Source organism: Seriola aureovittata, chromosome 12, assembly GCF_021018895.1.
Source record: "Seriola aureovittata isolate HTS-2021-v1 ecotype China chromosome 12, ASM2101889v1, whole genome shotgun sequence".
Classification (NCBI taxonomy): Eukaryota; Metazoa; Chordata; class Actinopteri; order Carangiformes; family Carangidae; genus Seriola; species Seriola aureovittata.
In genome coordinates this window covers 11,619,541-11,638,803 of record NC_079375.1, presented here as the reverse complement: position 1 = coordinate 11,638,803, position 19,263 = coordinate 11,619,541, and the positions used below count along the sequence as shown (strand labels likewise).

General features: G+C 40.6%; 1 protein-coding gene across 3 annotated transcripts in view; it reads right to left on the bottom strand.

The window, feature by feature from the left end:
• Nucleotides 1–495: 495 nt before the first annotated feature.
• rock1 (Rho-associated, coiled-coil containing protein kinase 1) overlaps nt 496–19,263 on the bottom strand; it is a 30,868-nt gene continuing 12,100 nt past the window's right edge. Inside the window, exons 3-33 of one of the 3 annotated variants that reach the window (XM_056391266.1) lie at nt 18,465–18,565; nt 18,143–18,280; nt 17,823–17,998; nt 16,634–16,718; nt 16,377–16,521; nt 16,001–16,139; nt 14,935–15,026; nt 13,764–13,923; nt 13,543–13,615; nt 13,347–13,435; nt 12,980–13,028; nt 12,615–12,750; nt 12,144–12,235; nt 10,750–10,996; nt 10,125–10,231; nt 9,842–9,992; nt 8,818–8,978; nt 8,521–8,705; nt 7,841–7,910; nt 7,645–7,748; nt 7,289–7,454; nt 7,065–7,158; nt 6,891–6,979; nt 6,612–6,803; nt 6,348–6,513; nt 4,561–4,631; nt 4,359–4,447; nt 4,136–4,214; nt 3,736–3,997; nt 2,822–3,029; nt 496–2,552 (exon numbers count right to left, since the gene is read on the bottom strand). In XM_056391266.1, the coding sequence (XP_056247241.1) occupies nt 2,501–2,552; nt 2,822–3,029; nt 3,736–3,997; nt 4,136–4,214; nt 4,359–4,447; nt 4,561–4,631; nt 6,348–6,513; nt 6,612–6,803; nt 6,891–6,979; nt 7,065–7,158; nt 7,289–7,454; nt 7,645–7,748; nt 7,841–7,910; nt 8,521–8,705; nt 8,818–8,978; nt 9,842–9,992; nt 10,125–10,231; nt 10,750–10,996; nt 12,144–12,235; nt 12,615–12,750; nt 12,980–13,028; nt 13,347–13,435; nt 13,543–13,615; nt 13,764–13,923; nt 14,935–15,026; nt 16,001–16,139; nt 16,377–16,521; nt 16,634–16,718; nt 17,823–17,998; nt 18,143–18,280; nt 18,465–18,565 (3,968 nt within the window). In that variant the 3' untranslated portion in view covers nt 496–2,500. Of the gene's footprint in view, nt 2,553–2,821; nt 3,030–3,735; nt 3,998–4,135; nt 4,215–4,358; nt 4,448–4,560; nt 4,632–4,714; nt 5,733–6,347; nt 6,514–6,611; nt 6,804–6,890; nt 6,980–7,064; nt 7,159–7,288; nt 7,455–7,644; nt 7,749–7,840; nt 7,911–8,520; nt 8,706–8,817; nt 8,979–9,841; nt 9,993–10,124; nt 10,232–10,749; nt 10,997–12,143; nt 12,236–12,614; nt 12,751–12,979; nt 13,029–13,346; nt 13,436–13,542; nt 13,616–13,763; nt 13,924–14,934; nt 15,027–16,000; nt 16,140–16,376; nt 16,522–16,633; nt 16,719–17,822; nt 17,999–18,142; nt 18,281–18,464; nt 18,566–19,263 lie in introns of those variants that run through there. The other 2 variants (XM_056391267.1, XM_056391268.1) reach the window with 2 other exon arrangements.

Sequence of the window (19,263 nt, the reverse complement as noted above, 5' to 3'; positions counted from 1 at the left end):
TGCACTGTGGATGGATTAAACTGCTTCTGCCCTATTCTTATATATATATATATAACCCAAATTCCTGTGCAGTGTGTAAAATTTCCACACAGGAATACTACATAGACCACCATTAACAGTTTAGTAATTTGATTAAGCAAATACTCATTAAGAATATGCAATAAGTAAGCACAAAACAGAATTAATGAAAGGTCTGGAAAGTAGTTTTTGGCAACTAGAGCCTCTTCAGACTCGGCCTCAAGATTAGAAAATAAAACCGAACCCATCTTAAGGCCCTTCAAGTCAGATATTGTTCTTCTGCACTACATATCCCTAATTCTCAATTACATTAATACAAACCAGTTGGCATAGTTAAATCTGGAGCTTTCAGAGCCCTGAGGACAGTTGCCCACTTTGCTTCAATAGTAATCTAGTTTTGGGATGGTTCCATGTATGGCCTGATTATAAAATATGAAACCAATGATTAGTATCGGCAGTGAAAACTAGTATACAATGAATGATAAAGATATGTTTATTGACATATCCATCAGTGCGGACTCCAATGCAATTAACCATGCAAATTATCCAAGACAAGAGTAGATCATAGTTCCAGTGCTTTTTTTCTTTTTTTAACTGAACAAAAAGTTACAAATGAAAAGATTGCGGAGGTATTCCATAATCCTTATGTCTCTCTTATTATATACACTGTAGGGGGGTCTGCATTAACGGGACATTACCTTGTTAGAGACACAACTTGTGAGTGTTAACAAGGACAATCATTGACACAGGTAGGCTCACTTAAAGTACACCATCCCAAAATTTGTCATACGATATGAACCGAGTCTGGGGACTTCGTTTTGACACGCTAACTCTATTGCAATGTGTCCATAAAGAGGTAATCTAATATATATATTTTATATACTCAAACCAGAGAGAGTAAGTTCCGATAAAACCACAAATGTGTGGCGATTTCTTAAAAAATAAATGATGGAAGAGTTAAGATTTGTCTTGTTTTGGAGAAAAAAAAAAAAAAACAAACAAACAGATATGGCAGTAAAATCAATATCCAAACGTTAAGGCACTAGGTGGGCCAAATGCTACACCTGTTTAGTCTTCTACAAATAATTTACAATTCAAACAGTGCAGTTTTACATTTTGTTAACTTAATGTTTTCCTTTTGAACCATTTATCTATGAATCAATGTAAGGCAATACATTACAAAAAAATAAACAATACAAGAAACAATATTACAATGTACCAAATAAACAGAAAAAAAAAAATCAATTAAGTTTTAGGACTCCTATATGCCATTACAATGGAATATTCCTTATGGCTTGGAGCAATAAAAATAATTATAATAATAAAAATAATGCATAGACTTGTGATGATCTTGCATGCTCCTCACTCAATACTCAAAACATCTAATACTTGTGTCCCAATACTCTGTCCAAAACCTGATAAGTGACTTGCAGAGTGATAAGAATAAAGGCAAAAAGGCCAGAACATTAGATGAAGGCATCAGTCTTTTTTTTGTAGCTGGAAACAGAATTATGTTTGCATCTAGCTTGAGTATCTGTCAAGGTGGGGAAAGAAATTACAAAACAGATATTCATTTTCCACCCCTGAGACACAACCACTCACTGCAGATCTGAAATCCCTGTATGACAGTACCTTAAACTGAACACATACTTGCAGGAGTCCCAGCAAAACCCCCTTTTACCTTGCCGTTTCCATCAGAACTGTCATATAATATGAAACACAGAATGGCTCCATGACATGAGTCCCTCTATAGCGCTGCACTGTCCATGTTTAGTTCAAGACAAGTGTGCCATCTTCTGGTAGACATGGAGAGCTGCAAGTTTGTTGAGTTGGATGATGGTTTTTTTCTCTTGAAGAAAGGCAGCGGAGGGGGGAGGGGGAGTTCAGGCCTCTTAATGTCCATGATGCCTTGTGTCTGACATGTGTCCAGCGCTGGTTATTTATTGATATTTTTTTTTTTTTTTTTTTTTTTTTTTAAATTGAATTTTCTATGTAATACAGGTTTCTCCGTGTTTGAGGATGAGGAACGGTTCAGATGGTTAGCTGAAAGAAAGAATAGAGACAAATGTCCAGTAAAAGAAAGATAGTATCTTTACCATGGTTAGTAAACCCAATTTAAGTCAACGCACAACAGAAAAGCTTGCTTACAGACACTGCAACACCATTAAGACCTTTGCATCATGTTTGACGCGTATTGTAAAATCCTTAATGTGGACCATTCTAACAAGAGTTGTATAGTAAGTTAGTTACTGAGCCCAACAACACATTAGTGCCAATTAGAAAAACGAGAATCCCAAGTGTCAACTGGAAAGAGCCCAGGAGTCAAACAACCAACCAACCAACCAACCAACCAGGAAGTGTCTCGTGTTAGAAGCACCCAGTAACACAATTAATAAATAGACAAGTTTAAAGCTGTAGACAAAAGTCTAAAAAAAAAACAAAAAAACAAAAAAACACATTAACACTTCTGAAGAAGTTCCTGTCAACAAGTGCTGGATGTTGTGTCTGCTGCTTGGAGGCTGGACTGCGCTCTGCTACAACACAGGAGACAAACAGCAGGTCATGTGACTGACTTGACCACATCTTAGCCCACCAGATGGGATAAAATAAGACTTTTGACTGGAGCACACACCCTCACTTACTGCCTAAAATAATATTACAGTGCCTTATTGTAGGCCATGCAGTTCGCCATAGCTATTTGAATATTAGTGACTGAAAAAAAGAAAACGTATTTATACGCAACCAGAGTAAAACACATGAACAGCTCAAAAGCACAGAAATTAGTCCCAAAATGTATAGTTACCTCAGCTTTCCTGTATTGCTTTTAGGGTTCCTGCGGAAGGACTGGTTTGGCCCAGAGCGAGTGGACATAGAACGAGGAGAGGCTCTTGAAAATGTAGATGGTGGGGTCTTGGGAATTTTCTTTCCAAGGTGACCAATCCATTTCTTCTGTTCATCTTGGGTCAGGGCCAGCAGGAGCATGTCCCGGGCAGAGGTTACATCGTAATTTACTGTAGGGGATGGCATAAAATGATGCTGATCAAGATGATAATCTGACAAACATGACATCTCAAGATTTTAAAGATGCAACTGAGGATTCTTTTCATTATCAATTAATCAGCCTGTTATTTTCTTGATTAATCGATTGTTTGTTTGATCTATTAATTGTCAGAAATTGTGAAAAATCGCCATCACAATTTTACCAAGCCCAAATGATATATTTCAATTGCTTTCTTAGTGGAACCACGAGTTTGAAACCCAAAAAGATTCATTTTACTATCATAGAAGACAAAAAAAAAAAATCAGCAAACACTTAATGAAATGACTGAGCTCTTATCAAGATTATTGCAGATTAATTTTCTGTTGATACACTTATCGAACATTCATTAAACTTCTACTTCATGGTTAAATTTTGCTGAAAACATCCTCCTCAAAACCAAATTAAAAGAATTTTAGGCACCATTAAGGACATTAAGTCGCAGCTGAATACATCTTACGACATAAAATAAGATTTTTCATTTCCAATGTTTATGTAATATTAAGTTATAAAAGCGGCAAATAACCTGTGTAACTCAAACTCCTCAAGAGTCATTGTGAATCCCACCAACATTTTAACAGTCATGTCAAGATTAGGGCTAAAATATCAACTGTAGGTGTAATATATGCTATAAATCATCACAGCTTAGACTAACAAGAACAAGACTGTGGTCAGGTTACCTTTGCAAGGAGCAATAACATCCTCCTTTTTGTCGAGGTGGTCCTTGTGGCACTTGACGTGGCAGCGGCGACACTCCAGAGCTGGAGGCGGCTTGAAGACGTGCCACAGAGGCTTGGCGCAGGCCTCACAGTTTGAAGGGAAGTGATATAACGTGGGGATGAACTCGTGGCCTTTGTGTGGGAGACAGTTGGTCTTGTCGCCCTGAGGGACCGTCTCCATGTCCGCCTCCTTCCTGCACTCCCCCTCGTTGGCATACAGAATCTGAATACAGACGGAGAAAAGGAGCGTCTCGTCAGAAAAATAACTTGACATCAGAAGTAAATGCAGAAGAGGAGACAGGGTTGGAGGGCAAATTTTAAAAATCTAGAGACAACCCCAGGACAGGAAAGAGCCTCCTACCTGGAATATCCTTGGAATCTCTTCTGTCTCAGCCCGGTACACGTCTCCTTGAGTGACTGGTCTCACATGAAATAGTTTGCTGCACAAGAAGATACAGAATTAACAATTAAATATCATTAAATCTGTCAGCCCTAATGATCTGTAACATCACCTCTGTAGATTACGCTTTTCTTGAAAATTATGACAGTCAAAAGGAGCAAAGGTCAGGACAAAAAATACTTACTCGATATCTAGTACCATTGAGGGGTTGGACTGTTCCTTATCCTGCTCGTCATTGTAGAACAGAATCTTTTTACTGCTCACCACCACATACTGCAAATATTAAATAGACAATGAAAGGAAGGCAGATATTGTCCGAGGGGCAGCATAACAAAGTTTAACAAAATTCTGGTGAACAGAGGAAATTCCAAAGAAACACAACACACCTGCTTCTTCCAGCCGTATCGCTTGATATTAGCACGATTAGGAATGGACAGCCAGCCCTCCAATCTGGATTCTGAAAAGTAGCCCAGTCAAAAAACACATCAATGGAGTGTATGTATGTAACCATGAAGTGATTAAATCCAAACTCAACTGGGGGGAAAAAAAAAAAAAAAAAAGTCAAATCACAAAGGTCATAATTGTTTCATAACACTAGATGAACCCCTCAAGGAGTTCTGCCAGCATTAAGGTAACTGCACTGGAGTAGGTGACAAGGGATGAGTTTAGAGATCCCATGCTGCTGCTGTTACACATTCCCCATGCAGGAGGAAAATATTTCATAGTTAAGTCCGTCCTACAGCTTGTTAACAGAGCATGGGCGTTTGATAATTTATTAATGTTAATAGCTCTATAATAACAGTTTTGCAGCAGGAATTAGTGTTTATTTTCATCCAATTAGCTTGATCACTCACTCCTTTAATAGAAACAAACATATGTAAACATTATTCTGTGGTCAAATTATGATTCTAAGTGCATGCAGCTGAAATAACACAAGCTAAACAGGACAGTGAACTAAGAGGGGCTTGTCTGCTAAATGTGCCATTGTGAGTGTCCAAAACGAGCAGTACTTCTAGGTGAACATGCCGACACAATAAAACAAAACAAAACAAAAAAAAACCAATAGTGTTAAGTGTTTGAAGCACACAGTGCTATGAATTAAAAAAAAGCCTTTTCAGTTTCAAGACACATTTTGAAAGGTGCTGAGAGTGATGCGGTAAACCTTACACAGGGTGTAGTCAGTAAACTCTGTTCTCATGTGGTCATTTTACCGTTAGGGCAGACCATGTGACATTAAGCAAAGTCACTGGCAGCATTGACATTTAACATCCTGTTAATGTTAGTCAATGAATTTTGTTGCTCAGACTGTTTCTGACTATCTATAAATGTCATTTTAGTTCCCACTCAATAAGGCGTCTTTCAAAAGTGTTGCATGAATTCCCCCAACAGAGATGGCTGTGTCACCTCTGGCAAAAGAACACTTAAGAAAATTAGGGGCAAAAGGACAAAACACACAGCAGCTGCAACGCAGGCCAGGCAAGAGGGGGCTCGTCCACTCAGTTACTCACAGAGGGAAAGGAATAGAAGTTACAAAGATAAGAAGAGCAAGGAGAACCAACTGGACATGAGGGAAATAAAGAGAGAATGGTTTAACCACAGACACCAGCAATACATGAAAACAGACCTAGAACGAGGCACATTCGTATTCATGTTAGAAAAGATGAGTTTATCACTCATTTTGAACAACTGTTACTCAACATATGGTGGGAAGTACAGCAGCTGGACTTTAATAAAGCTATGATTGCCTTGGTTTTCTACCTAAATGTACCATACCTAAAACCAAAGGCAACTGTTGAACAGTGTCTTACAACCTCTTACTATGTTCTAAATATGTAGAAAAAAAGGTTCAACTCCCTAAAGGCTTAAATTACACACTGCACACAAAGTAAGAGAACTGGGAAACGCACTGATTTCAACAAGGACAAAGGGTTTTACCTGAAGTAATAATTAAATGTCAAAAGCACCAAAAAGGTAGCATCTCTCAAAGAGGTAATAAAAGAAATCCTAACACACTACATTACAGCAATATACGAAGAGGAATATAAAAGTATGGCCATTTCCTAACTGTGAAGATACTACTAAAATTCATTTCCAAGACTTTTTAGCTGCGGAGGAATCCTGTGGTTGAGATTTGTGTTAGTGGAAGCAGCGGTGTCCGTGGTGGTGACCTTACCTGCGATGTTGCTGTCTGTCTCATCCGTCTGCAAACTGGTGACACTTGAGTTATCCATGCGCTGTTGCAGGTCGTTCAGTTTCTCTCGAAGCTGCTCAATGTCGCTCTCCTTGCTGTCCAGCTGCATCTGCAGCTCGTTGCGATATGTGCATTCTTCTGCCAGTTGCTTTTGCCGGGAAAGTGAAGAGATTTTGGTTAAAATCAGGGGGCGCGGGGGGGGTCCTACATAATTATTCTAGCCTCCAGCACCCTGAGGCGACTTACCGCTTGCATCTCGCTCAACTCCTTCTGATACTTGATGGCCATGTGGTTAAACTTCTCCTTCTCCTGGTTAAGATCTAGCTGAAGCTTGCGGTTCTCCTTCTCCTTCTTCCGGAGGTCGGCAGTGCTGCCCTTCTTCTTCTGGTCCAGCTTCATGTCCTTGCGGTTCATGATCTCTGCCAGCTTGTTCACCGCCTGACAGATCGAGGGAGATAGATCAGCCACCATTCCTCACATGCATTACCAGTGTTCACCGTCTGGACTGAAAAGGTCCATCTTTACCTGAGTCTTCAGTGTGCGCTCAGTGTTGAGGACCTTCTCATAGGTGGCCTTGATTGTATTTGCAATCTCCTCCTTCTGAGCTGCATACTCTGTCAAGGAAAAGACAGTCAAGCTCGTACAATAGCAGAGTTACAATATAGCAGGGAAACATAAAGGCCAACAAAGGTGTGGTACCTTCATCCTGAATATGAAGCTTCTCATTCAAATCAGACTTCTCTTTGCTGAGGTTCTCCACATCTTTGGTCAGAGTTTTATTGGATTCTTCAAGCTGCACAGAAATGTGAAATTTATTTATTTTCCTGATTAAAAAACTGATTAATATTGTATCTTGTATCTGCAAAACGTTGTCATGGTGGAGGGGCATAATAAGTTGGAGAGACACTTAAGGTTTTCCTCACTCGTGCAATGGTAGCCTCCTTTTCCCCGATCTCCTGCTTATGTCTAGTCACCGCCTTCTTGTTCTCCTGGCTGAGCTCAAAGTACTGTTCCTCCTGAAGCGCCCGAGCAAGCTGCTCTGACTCGGCCTTGGTCACCGTCAGATCAAGCTGGGCAGACAGGGAGTCCCTTTGTCCAGGACGAAACAAATTTTATACGTTAGTTAAATAAAATCCTCGTCGTCGGACATCAGACAACAACAAAAATTTAAACAAACAACAGAGCATTAAAACATTAGCTGGTCAATTATGAATATTTGGATGGTTAAATCTATTAGTCGCATGGCTGCAGTGTGCATGAAGAGAATTCAGTTTCTTACCTTTCACTGCACAACTCATGCACCTTTTTATTAGCCTCTTGTACCTGCCGGTTCCTTTCCTCAATCTCCTCTTTTAGCTCCTTGACCTGAGTTTTGTAAAGCGTCTGAGGGAGGACAGACAGGTTAATTTAGACCACAGCGTTTACACTGAATAAAGTGGGCAGAGGCAGTGGGGGACTGAGAGACTTGTACTTACAGAAAAATACTGTTCGGCCTCAAGCTGGTCCTGAAGTTCCCTCATCTGTCCCTCGTTGCCTCTGTATTGTCTGGTAACAAATCATCAGAAAAAAACATGAGGTAACTTCATTAAATCCATGCATCTGACTAACTTTACACTCTCACGTGTTTCTATGCAACACTCTTTAGCCAGGCAAACAAAGCCAGACTCTAAAAAGTCAGCCGCTGTTGTGAGTGCAACTAAAAGCACAACCCAGCAGCACTGGCTGCTCTGCTCGCCAGAGGATTAGCCACAGAGTGGATGGAGCTGGACTCAGAGTAAACCTTAATCCTGTGGTGTAAACACGGTCACAGAACAGCTTTGGCATAGTCACCCCCTAAGCTGGAATAATAGCACCTATTTGAAAATAGCAGTCAATTGTAGAGCAATTTACGCCCCGACTTCCAAAGAGCATTACTGGGCAGTGCAACAATAACAGAAAAGTAGATCTCCTGGCTGGAGTTGCTGCCAGTTTGTTTGAGAGTAATAATAACAACTGGCACAATATCACAGGTAACCTCAAATGTTCCTATTTTCCTAGAAAACCTAGAAGGGTTATTTTATGCACATTAAACTAGACTATGTCTGGTGCAATGTAAGAAGTGGATGAACAATATATATATATATTTTTTTTTTTAACATGCAGAAAGACCACTTACTTGGTCAGCTGTGCCAGCTGGAACTCCAGCGAGCGTTTACTCTCTAGTGCTGTGTTGATCTCCTGTTTGAGCTGCTTCTCCGAACATCTAAGACGGTCCACCTCCTGCGTGCGGCTCTTCAAGTCATTCTGAGCCAGGACACGCTTGCTCGACTCCTGCTCGCCCTGTATCCGCAGATTCTTCACCTGGAGGAGGAGGAGGAAGACATAAGAGAGGTGAGGTTTCGCACACATGCCATACACAAGCATCTTTTCTTTGATATAACTGAATATTATAAAGGTGAGAGGGATCACTTACCTCATCCTCCAGCCTTTCCTTTTGCTTCATCAGTTGCTCCATCTTCTGCACAGACTGCTTGAGGTCAAACTCTAGCATTGAGCACTGCTTCTCCACCTCCACTACCCGGCTCTCAGCTCTCATCCTCGCTCCATTCTCCTCAGACATCTTCTGCTGAACAGCTGGAGAAGCAAAATGAAAGACTAACAGTCAACTCTGTCCTACTGCCACCTGACACAATATCAAGCAAACTGAACATCTTGTATTATAATTTAAATGCTCTGGATGCTTGGTAATCCTGAATCCCCCTGACCATTGCATCTGTCCAATATCTACCAAATTTGTAAGTTCCCTTCCATGTTCAATGAGTATATAGAAGAACACTGTGTGTTCTGATCTTTTATCAATCTCCGAGTATCACTTTGAATAAATGTGACAATTGGATTAACACAAAATCTGATTATTAGCAGCTAAAGCACATTTTCTAACTAATTTTCTCTTTATTTTCTTTTACCAACCACATGTTCTGAGCTCCGTTTGTTTCAAAAGAACCTTGTGTTCTGTAAACTAACAGTGTGATTTGAACCTTTTAAAATATTCAGAACTTGTAAACATGGACAAGGATGGAAGAACATCAGCATGGAAGAAATTTGACGAGAAGAAGCTGGAGTCTCTTGCAGTATACACTATGTGAAAGGCAGGAAATCACCTGGACAGATCATCATTCTACTGCAAAAACTGCTTTAGAGTCCAGCTTTAATATGCAATGAGGCAATGCCCTGACACGCTGACTGGCTGACTGACACTCCTTGAATTCCTCCCACCCAAACAGCCCCAGGCGCTGAGTCTGATCAGATTGTAGAAAAGAAAAGACAAAGCAGGAAGAAGGTGATGGAGTGAGGAAGACGTTAAATAACGGTGGAAAGGCAATAAAAATTAAGAAAGAGAGAGAAGGCAAAGTAGGATTGTAGAGAGAAAGAGAAAAGGGATCAAAGCATGGTGAAAAAGAATGAGTAGGGCATGCTCTGACATAGGACTGGCATACCATTCATGGCAGCTGATTTGGCTTCTTCAATAGACTCGTATTTGTCAGTGAGCTGTGCCCGCGTCACCCTGTGCTCAGTCTGTTCCTGCTCCAGACGCTGCTGTAAGGTCTTCAGTTTGTAGTTCAGGTCTATCTCCAGGTTGTTCTTTTCCTGTTGTGGGGGGGGGTCACAACCAGGCAAACATGAAGCAATCTGAACACACCACTCTCCATTTGTCTCATTTAAAATAACAGCAATTCTTAAAATTGCATGAATCCTACTACTGCTGCTTCTTGTGTATACCTTCTCCAGGTTATTGCTCCTCTCCTGGGCTTGTTTACGTTCTGCCTCCACTTTGGAGAGGCTGAGCTTCAAGTTTTTGTTATCCTCTTGCAGCCCTGCCATCCTCGCTGAGAATCAAAAGATAAAGACAAACAGTCAGAATCATGATTTATGACAAGTTGGTATTTTCAGTGGAAAAAATTTGTTTGTTTTTTTTTAAAGCCATATTTCATAGTTTCAGTCTGTGTCATATTTCTTTGACATACAGTTTGACTTAAAATGAGTTCAGTATCCCTCCACCCCAAATAACTTTCAAATCTTGTTTCCCATTAAAAGATAAACAGCTGAGGGATAAGCCAGAGATGGATTTGGCTGCTGTCAGTGCTTCTATTTATGCGGCTGTCTCACATGTCTGAATGAGAGTGAGATTATTAGTCTTCAAGAGTGATTTGGAACCACATAGAGTTTGTATTTTATACACCCCTGCATGGCTTTGTCTTTAAAGTCAGCTTTTTACTCTGTTGTGATAAACATCAAAATCAGATTTTACAACATAAAACTGGTTAAGCGTGTTTTTTTTTGGAAGTGTTTTGAAGTGATTTGATTTGCATGTGTCAGTGTCATCATTTGTGTGTCAGTGGGTCACCTTGCAGCTCCCTGATCTCCTCTGATCCCTGGCTGTAGTTCCTCCTCTCCGAGTCCAGGGTGCTCTGAACGAGCAGAAGGTCCTTCTCCAGCTGGGCCTTCTCACCGTCGGCTGCGCGGCTCCTCTCCTGCAGCTCACGGTTCAAACTCTCCAACTGGCTCATTGACTTTGCCATCTCTGTGTGGCTCTTCCTCAGTCTTGCTGCCGTGTCCGACTCTGCACGCAGCAGGTCATTGGCCTCCTCCAGCTGCCAATCATAATAGAGAGGTTGAGAAGGGATGAAGCCAAATGCATTGTCTGCGTCTGTGCACGTCAGGGTTTACCAAAGGTTTCTGGTGAGCCAAAGCGCTGTCGGGGCGTTTGGATATCGTGCATTGTAAAAATATAATATCTCATCATTTTGGACCATTATCATTAAAATATTTATAAAGACACAACGCTGGTTGTTTTTCACAGTACACTCAGACATTAAGCAAGAAGAACAGTGAAATAAATATGCTCACTGATGAAGTGAGCACTAGGTCCTTGAGTAATCCTTCAATATTTTTGTGAGTGATCGCAGTGTGCGCCACAGTTAATAGCACTGGCAGAAAAGACTTGTACTGAATGGATACAAACTCCAATTTTCTCATCCATCCATAGCCATCTGACAGCGTAACAGCATTTGGCTGTTTCCCAAAATATTTGTTCGGTTGGACGTCTGCAGGCAGCTCACTTTCCCTGTGGCCACAAGTCAGCTGACTGAGTTACTGTAGCGAGTCTATTCTCCTCTCCCTCTCATTCCTCTCGCCTAATTATTTTCACTGACATTAACATTTTTCAGACTTCAGTCTTTTTGAGTTCATCATCTGTGACTGACGTAATTCTTGGCTGTTGGACAGATTTTCTCCTTGGCTCAGTTCTGCAGTGAAGAGGAGAAGCTAAGAACTCGTTCTCACTCATCATGAATTTATTTCCTCTGTTACAACATGTTACATCGGCCACCGGAGACTCCTGCGAGTTAAATTGGACTAACGAAACACTTTTAAAGGTTGATTGACCCAGAAAGATTCACTATAGTCAGACTGGAAAACTCACTAACCCATAATGCTCTGAGAGAGACCATAGTTACACTGGTTCTCTCTCCGTTCTAAAAAGAATATCTGCTGTAATGACTGAACACATCTAGTCCTGATATATTAAACAAACCCCAGTTTGTTTGAACGAAAGTTTCAGAAACAAACATACATACTTAGCGCCATATTAGGGGCCAATCCTTTCTGTCCAGAGCAGTTGAGAACTGTGAGCATAGTTATTTCCGTTCATTGGGTTTAGGCCCTTTGCAAAAATGTCTAGGATCTGCAGTGAAGACTTATAATGGCAGGGAAAACCCTCCATGTGCATGTGTTCTGTACCTGATTCTGCAACTGGGCAATCTTGTCATTGGAGGCCTGCGAGTTCTGGCTGATCTTCCTCATATCTTCAAGCTGCTCCTTTAAAGTTGACACTAGAAATAATCAGACAGGAAATGAATTAGACAGGGCTTCATTTACAGTCCTATTTCAAAGCCAAACAAAATAACAACTGCAAATTCCTGATTAAAATGATGTTAAATTGTGTGCACAGTATATCACGTCTTCAATTTTAGTAGCTCCCACCTTGTTAATCCACTTAGTGCTATCTACTGTAGAAAGTCAATGTGAAATTCAGAGAGACATGTGCATGGTTTAGCACTTAACTAGATCTGTAGCTAGCAGCGAGCAAAGTGGGGGGGGGTTCACACCAGGATACCAAGTAATCCATTTGGGACATCCGTCTTGGCCAGATCAAATGACACTGAGAGGATGAATGCATTACCATGTAATTAAACTATGTTCAAACTTTACCCTCATTCTCCAAATTGCGTCTCTTCTCCGCCTCTTGGTCAGCTTTTCTTTGGTACTCGGTGAATCTGTGCTGCAGCATGATCTTGTCCTTCTCCAGCAGAGACACGCTGGCCTCTGCACTCTTCCTAAGGTTTGCCTGTGGCAAGGAACAACAAAGTAGCTATCATGTGGCAGGCACAAACCAATCCTTAATCCTTAGCCTCTGATTGTAAACAGTCATCTACTCAATTTACCAAAACATTAAAGCTGTAGCTTCAGTGTACGTTTTCTTTATATGGATATAATTGCAAAGCTGCTACTATCATGAAATTAAAATTTAAAAATTGAGAGAGAAAAAAAAAAAAAAAAAGGTGTTAGAATTTCACCTCTTCATCCAGTTCTTTCATGATCTTGTCGATCTTGGTGTTTGACGTCCTAGAAGAAGAGTTTGAGAAAAAAATGCTTAACAACATTGAATGTCTCTTAAAACAAGTACTTTGGAGGGTACATGAAAGTCTGGTTTCCTCTCTATAATAAAATAGTGATGACAATTTATCTGTGGCCCTTTTTGTATTTTACAGATATCACAATTTTACTTTTTATACAGGTTCTCATTAAGCCTCAATGCTCCTTCCCATCTCCCTATAACACCCTTGTTTATCAACCTGTCTCAGAAACCAAAGAATTTGCATCAGGTCTTTAGTTTGACTAAGTAAACCTTTTTGTGTATGAATAAATGACCCGGTTGCATACCTGCATTTCTGCTCCAACTCATCCTTCAGCTGCATCTCACCGTGGAGCTGCTCCTCCAGATGGTAGATTCGTTTCTGCAGGTTTTCCAGCTACACAGAAACAGACCATTTGAATGCATGATCAAGATGGAAAATTGGTAAATAGTCTACTTCTTCTTAAGAATACTTTTTCTTAAAAACTGTGGTCTTCTACTCACATGACTCTTGTCTTCCTTCGTGGAGCTGCTACGTTTGTCACTGGTCTTTGTGGTGGTGGAGCCGCGCAAAAGGCTGGAAGAAGAACACTTTTTTTTTTATAACTACAACAAATAAATTAAAACCTCTTCTCCACAAAAAAACTTAAAACTGCCACTATTTCTTCAATAAATTACAAAGTATAGGCCTGGACATGGTGTGCAGCAGTATCTGGCAGACTTACTGCTGATTGCTGTAGTAAGTGAAGCCCACGAAGGGGAGCTGGTTGCCCACAAAGGCCTTTGGTATGGGAAAGGTCTCCTCCTCTCCCCGATCCTCCTCAATGTCGTCAAAGTTACTGGTGTCAATGTCACTGCTCAGCTCAGGCACTACTGGAGCAGCCGCTGCACGTGGCACAAGGAGATGGAAGATTCATGATGATACAGGAAAAAATAGGGCCTTCACAGTTCAGTACAGTTTGTTCTGTGTGTTAAAGGTACAGTACATGATGCAAAAGCCTCAAAATAAAGATTCAAAACAACTGAAGCTCTTCAAATACGCGGACCATCTCTGAACGGCACTGAAATCTATGTTATTAATGTTCTCTGATGCTGTTAAAGTTCACATCAGTGATCACAGCAGTAAAATAAGCCTATAATTTAAGTAAGATCAGTTAATGTTCATTCTTCATCATTCAATCAAACTGCAATGATAGATACAAGTATACCCTTAACTTGTATGATCACATTAGGCCTTGAAAATGCTCAGGTTTATTATATATTTTTGACATTGACTATTTTTCTCCCTCCCACCACTATCACTGTAAATAGATAAGTAGAAATCTTTTTTTTTGTATCCATCATTGCTGCATTTTGAGTTAGATTATCTGGGACAGATAAAAGACAGAAACCAATGTTTCAGTTTTCTCTGCAGAGTTTTGCTGGATCACAGATCTCTTTTGAAACTCTCTTTAAAACAAGGGAAACCAGCCAGCTAGCAGAGCTGATCAGCCAGTGGAACGACAGGGGTGGCCAACACCAAAGTGCTGACTTCAGCCTAGTGAAGTATTAAATATAAAGCCACTAAAGGACTGACTCTAGCTACTGGATTTAGCTCTACATTTCTAATCTCTCTCTGCTCCAATGTCAATCCCAGCGCATTAACATTTGCATTGAACTGCTTCCCCTGTTGTTGGCCTCAAAAACGCTGCGCTGCCAATTATTACTCTGAGCAGGAATCACGTTTAGTCTTGGATAGGATGCTGAATGAATGGCTCGTCTACAAGAATTTCCTGCAACTGTCTGTAGTAGGTCAAATGGAAAACATGAACGCAGGCTGCATGATTGAAATAACAGGGAGCAGACATGGGAGGTGTGAAAGTAATCGGTGGCCTTAGCGGTGAAAAATGTTCTCACTTTCTCTGATGTTATCCCATGTCCACTGGTCGTTCTTGAAGAAAGGATGCCTCTTGATCTCATCAACACCGTTACGGCCAAGCCGGACTTCCCTGTAGAGGTCAGAGAGAACAGGCTTAGTTTAATACTTTATAATTTCAACAGTTCTATGTGCAGAGTTTAAATCCAGGACAATTTCTGTGCCCGAAATTAGAGATACTTTGGTCATATGATGCTAAAAACATAGCCTAGCGAGCTGTAGGCTACAAGCCAGACAGATGACGGCTGTAGCGTTCCAGAAAGACAAGAAAACCAAATCTAATAAATTCTAAATGTGAATCTTGACAGTTGACTTGAAAGGTTCAAATGGCCGAACTCACCCTTTCCTCAGTCAGAGACCGCAGTCTGGTAATTGTATCCAAGTCATAAACCAAAGCCATAAACAATATCCGATATGCATATCTTTCAAACTTTTCAACACTTGTTCCTCTGTCGGTCTCTAAACAGCGGATGTGGCCTGATAGGCCTACTGTTAAATGATTGCCAAATTAGTCCAAAAGATCGCAACCATGATATGAAAGCAAAAAGTGCTTTTAAAAGTAGCACAGCCACGTGCACACTTCGCTGAGCCAGCGTGTAAACAAAGGTTTTTATGAATAAAGCAGGTCTACTTTATTAATACAAAATATAGGATTCCTTATGTCTGTACACATACATATACAGCCATATTCTCGCTATGTGAATATGCAGTAGACATATAATTATCTATTTTTGATCTATTATCTTATCTTAACAGCCCCAGCACCGCGGCGGAGAACTTTCATCCGTGTGCGTGTGTGTGTGTGTGTGTGTGTGTGTGTGTGTGTGTGAGAGAGAGAGTGATTTTAAAAATAGTAGTAGAAGAAAGCAGGGATATCTCTTCTTGACACAAAAAGGCACAGCTTCTTTGGTAGTATGAACATTTCTATCAGGATTCTTTCCACAGAGGCTCCTCTACACCAGAAAACACTTAGCACCTAAACAAAGACAGGCTCTACAGATAAGGACCCTCTTCAATGATCCAGCACTTATTCTGTGGTTCTCTAACCTGTCAGTCAGGAAAGCACAGATGAGATTCTTGGCATCGTTGGAGATGTCGCTGTCTTCAGGGAAGGTCAGGGCGTTCTTGTGGTTCATAATTTTGCTATAGGTCCCCACCAGTGAGTCTGCATAGAAAGGAGTGTCGCCTGTGCACAACACAAGACCAACAAGAGTCGGTGGTTACTGATGTGTCCACAGGAAATTTAATCAAGACAATAAAAATAAATCATTTTTATATTTTATATTGTAAGTGAAAGGTAAAAATGATCAAGGGTTTTTGTTATGATTTATAAAAAAGAGCATATACTCCACATTATTAGTAAACTTATAATTGGTAAAATTATAAAATTAACCCCAAATTGTTGACTTTTTCAGAAACTCACCAACTAGCATTTCGTACAGGAACACTCCCACTGACCACCAGTCACACTCTCTGCCATAATAGCCATCTCCTCCTTGGGATTTCAGTACCTCAGGTGAAATGTAGTCCGGAGTTCCCACTGCTGTGTCGCATCGTACCATACCATCCTGAGGGGAGGGAAAAAAACATTAAAAATATTCTGCTGGAATAAGGAGTCAATCAAAATAACTGGAGAGATGTTAATCATAAAGCAAACTTATACTGATGATATTGTGATACCTTGTTCATTTTCATGCAGGTCCCAAAATCTGCCAGTTTTAAATGGCCTGCCTTGTCTAGCAACATGTTATCAGGTTTCACGTCCCTGCAAAAAGTAAAAAATATGCATCATATCAAACACATATACACAATACATCAAACTCAAGCATATATCAAGAACTGAAGCACTTTGCAGGAGTGTTTGTGTGCAGTTAAGGTTAGAGCATTTGGGAAAACAGCTCTCCAAATCAGAGCTGTCTGAAGGTGCTACAGTCCACTGCAGCGATAGGTCAGATGTAATGAGGTATGAAGGGAGCTGGGAACTGAGGGAGCAGAATTTATGTGCTCTTGAAATTTCCTTTCGCTACAACTTTCAGCAAGCTAATGGGAAAACAGCAGAGAACTGTTTAATACAACTGTCAAAGTGTGAATCTTTCCACCACGGCAGCTGTGCACAGAGCTTATTGTGCAGAATAATATCAGTAACCATTTAATAAAAGGGGGGAAAAATATTTTATGGCTGTTGTGTAGAGACATAATATCATATAAATGTGGTGCCACCTAGTCCAGAGATTAATGCCCCTAGTTCTCCAAGAGATACAACAGATCCACGACCACCATCGTGGAATGAAACTGAATGAAAACAACTCTAATAGACAGTTTAAATCTCCTTTAAATCATTGCTGAAAGAAAACAACAGGAATGAGAGAACAGTTCATTCAAAAGCCTCTCACAGATTCAGGTAGAGAAGAAGAAAAGTGTTATTTTTTGGTTTATAGCATAAATTCAGAGGGAATTTTGCGCCCAAGTAAATGAGTCGCAGTTGTGAAAACAAGTAGTAATGTACCATGAGACCTATAGTTAGAACACTAGCAGCTAGCATTCATGCTAAAAACAGTGCCTCTGTCCCTGGACTACTTCCTGCTTATTACAATGGTTCCCTTAGATCATAGGTTGCCACCACACCTTCCGGAGCCTCCAGCATATCTCACAGTCGTCAAGGACCATAAAAGCTAAATGATTTTACACATTCCCTTTGTACGAGGCTTCAGGGGCTGTTCCAAACAGAATAAAAACTTAAGGAGTGCCTCACAGAGGTAAGAAACAACAGTTCCATTAGAAATGTATCACATCTGTGTGTTTGACTGGAGCCAATTTCAAAACCAAGACCAACAAACACAACAAGGAGAAGCTAGAAGTATTCTTCTACCTGTGAATGAAGCCCATGGAGTGGATCCCATCCAGAGCCAGCACCACCTCAGCTGTGTAAAAGCGGGCCCACTTCTCTGGGACGTCATAGTTGCTCATCAAGTTAACCAAGTCACCCCCAGGCATGTATTCCATCACCATATAGAGGTAGCGATCATCTTGGAAAGCGAAAAAGAGCTGCGGAACAAACAAAGAAAGTGAGAAATGATTGGTGAAAAATAACAAATATCAAAGAAAAGTGACTAATTAGGTTCAGACTCACATGAGGCTGGATTTAATATAAAACTATAAACTAGGTTAAATATTCTTATCACATCTCACCTGCACCACCCATGAGCTGTTGGCAAAAGCCATGATGTCCCTCTCCTCCCAGAAGAAAGCAGAGTCCGACCTCTTGATCATCTCAAACTTGCTGAGCAGCTTCATGGCGTATACTTTACATGTGGCTCTATGTCTTACCTGGAAAAGATGATGAGGTGACAATCAAGTCAGACTTACTCAAGATCTCACAAGTTGTTTTAAAGCAGTGCATAAGAAATTATATATTATTTTTGAACCAATAAATAAATACTGACTATAGTAGAGGTTTGTAGACAGTGTTATTTACCAAAAAAAAGAAAAAAGAAACAAAAAAGACTCTTACCAACTGCACCTCTCCAAATGCACCCCTCCCAATAACTTTAACCACCTCATAGTCTTCTGCTTTCATGCGTAGATCACGGATTTTACTAATGGTTTCCTTGTCTGGAAAAATAAGCAAAACAAGCAAAGACAGATGTTACAGTAAATAGAATCAATGCAGGGATCTATGCTCTGCTTAAGTCACTGCCTTTTGACCTTTAAGAGGAGTCTTATCCTGAGCCTTGTGCACCGAAGCATCACAGCCAAAGTTACAGTTGGCTAGATCAGTGACGTCAACTTAATACAGCATAAGGTGCCTGAGAGAGCTTGCAGATGATGGGTTCTATTTTGTCATTTGTGTTATTACAATGCAGATTCTAGTGGTTACATTTTGTATGCAAGATCACCCTCCCACTCAGTTCCGCCTTGATTTTATCATCTCGCATCATTAGGTGTCATTTAATATCTACATAAAACAGAGGACGACTTTCATAGGAACATGCAGTGTGTTGGCAAACAGAACAGACCTCTTGCTGATGTAACAACATTAGTTCCCCTAGGGGAGATAGCTTTCACTGTTCAGCCAAATTTGGTCATAGCTGGACTAGGGGGATAATTTTCAATTCACATGGGTCACAACTGGCACGGGAATGCATGGAAAAGGGGGTTGCAGGGGCATCCAAGTTCAATCGATCTAAAAATAAAAAAGTAAGCCCTGAGCTATTAGAATAAGAACATTTGAGAGTGAGTCATTTCCACTCTGTGCAGTGGTTCCCGGGATCACGATCCTTACTGGAAAAATCCCAGAGGACCAAAAAGAC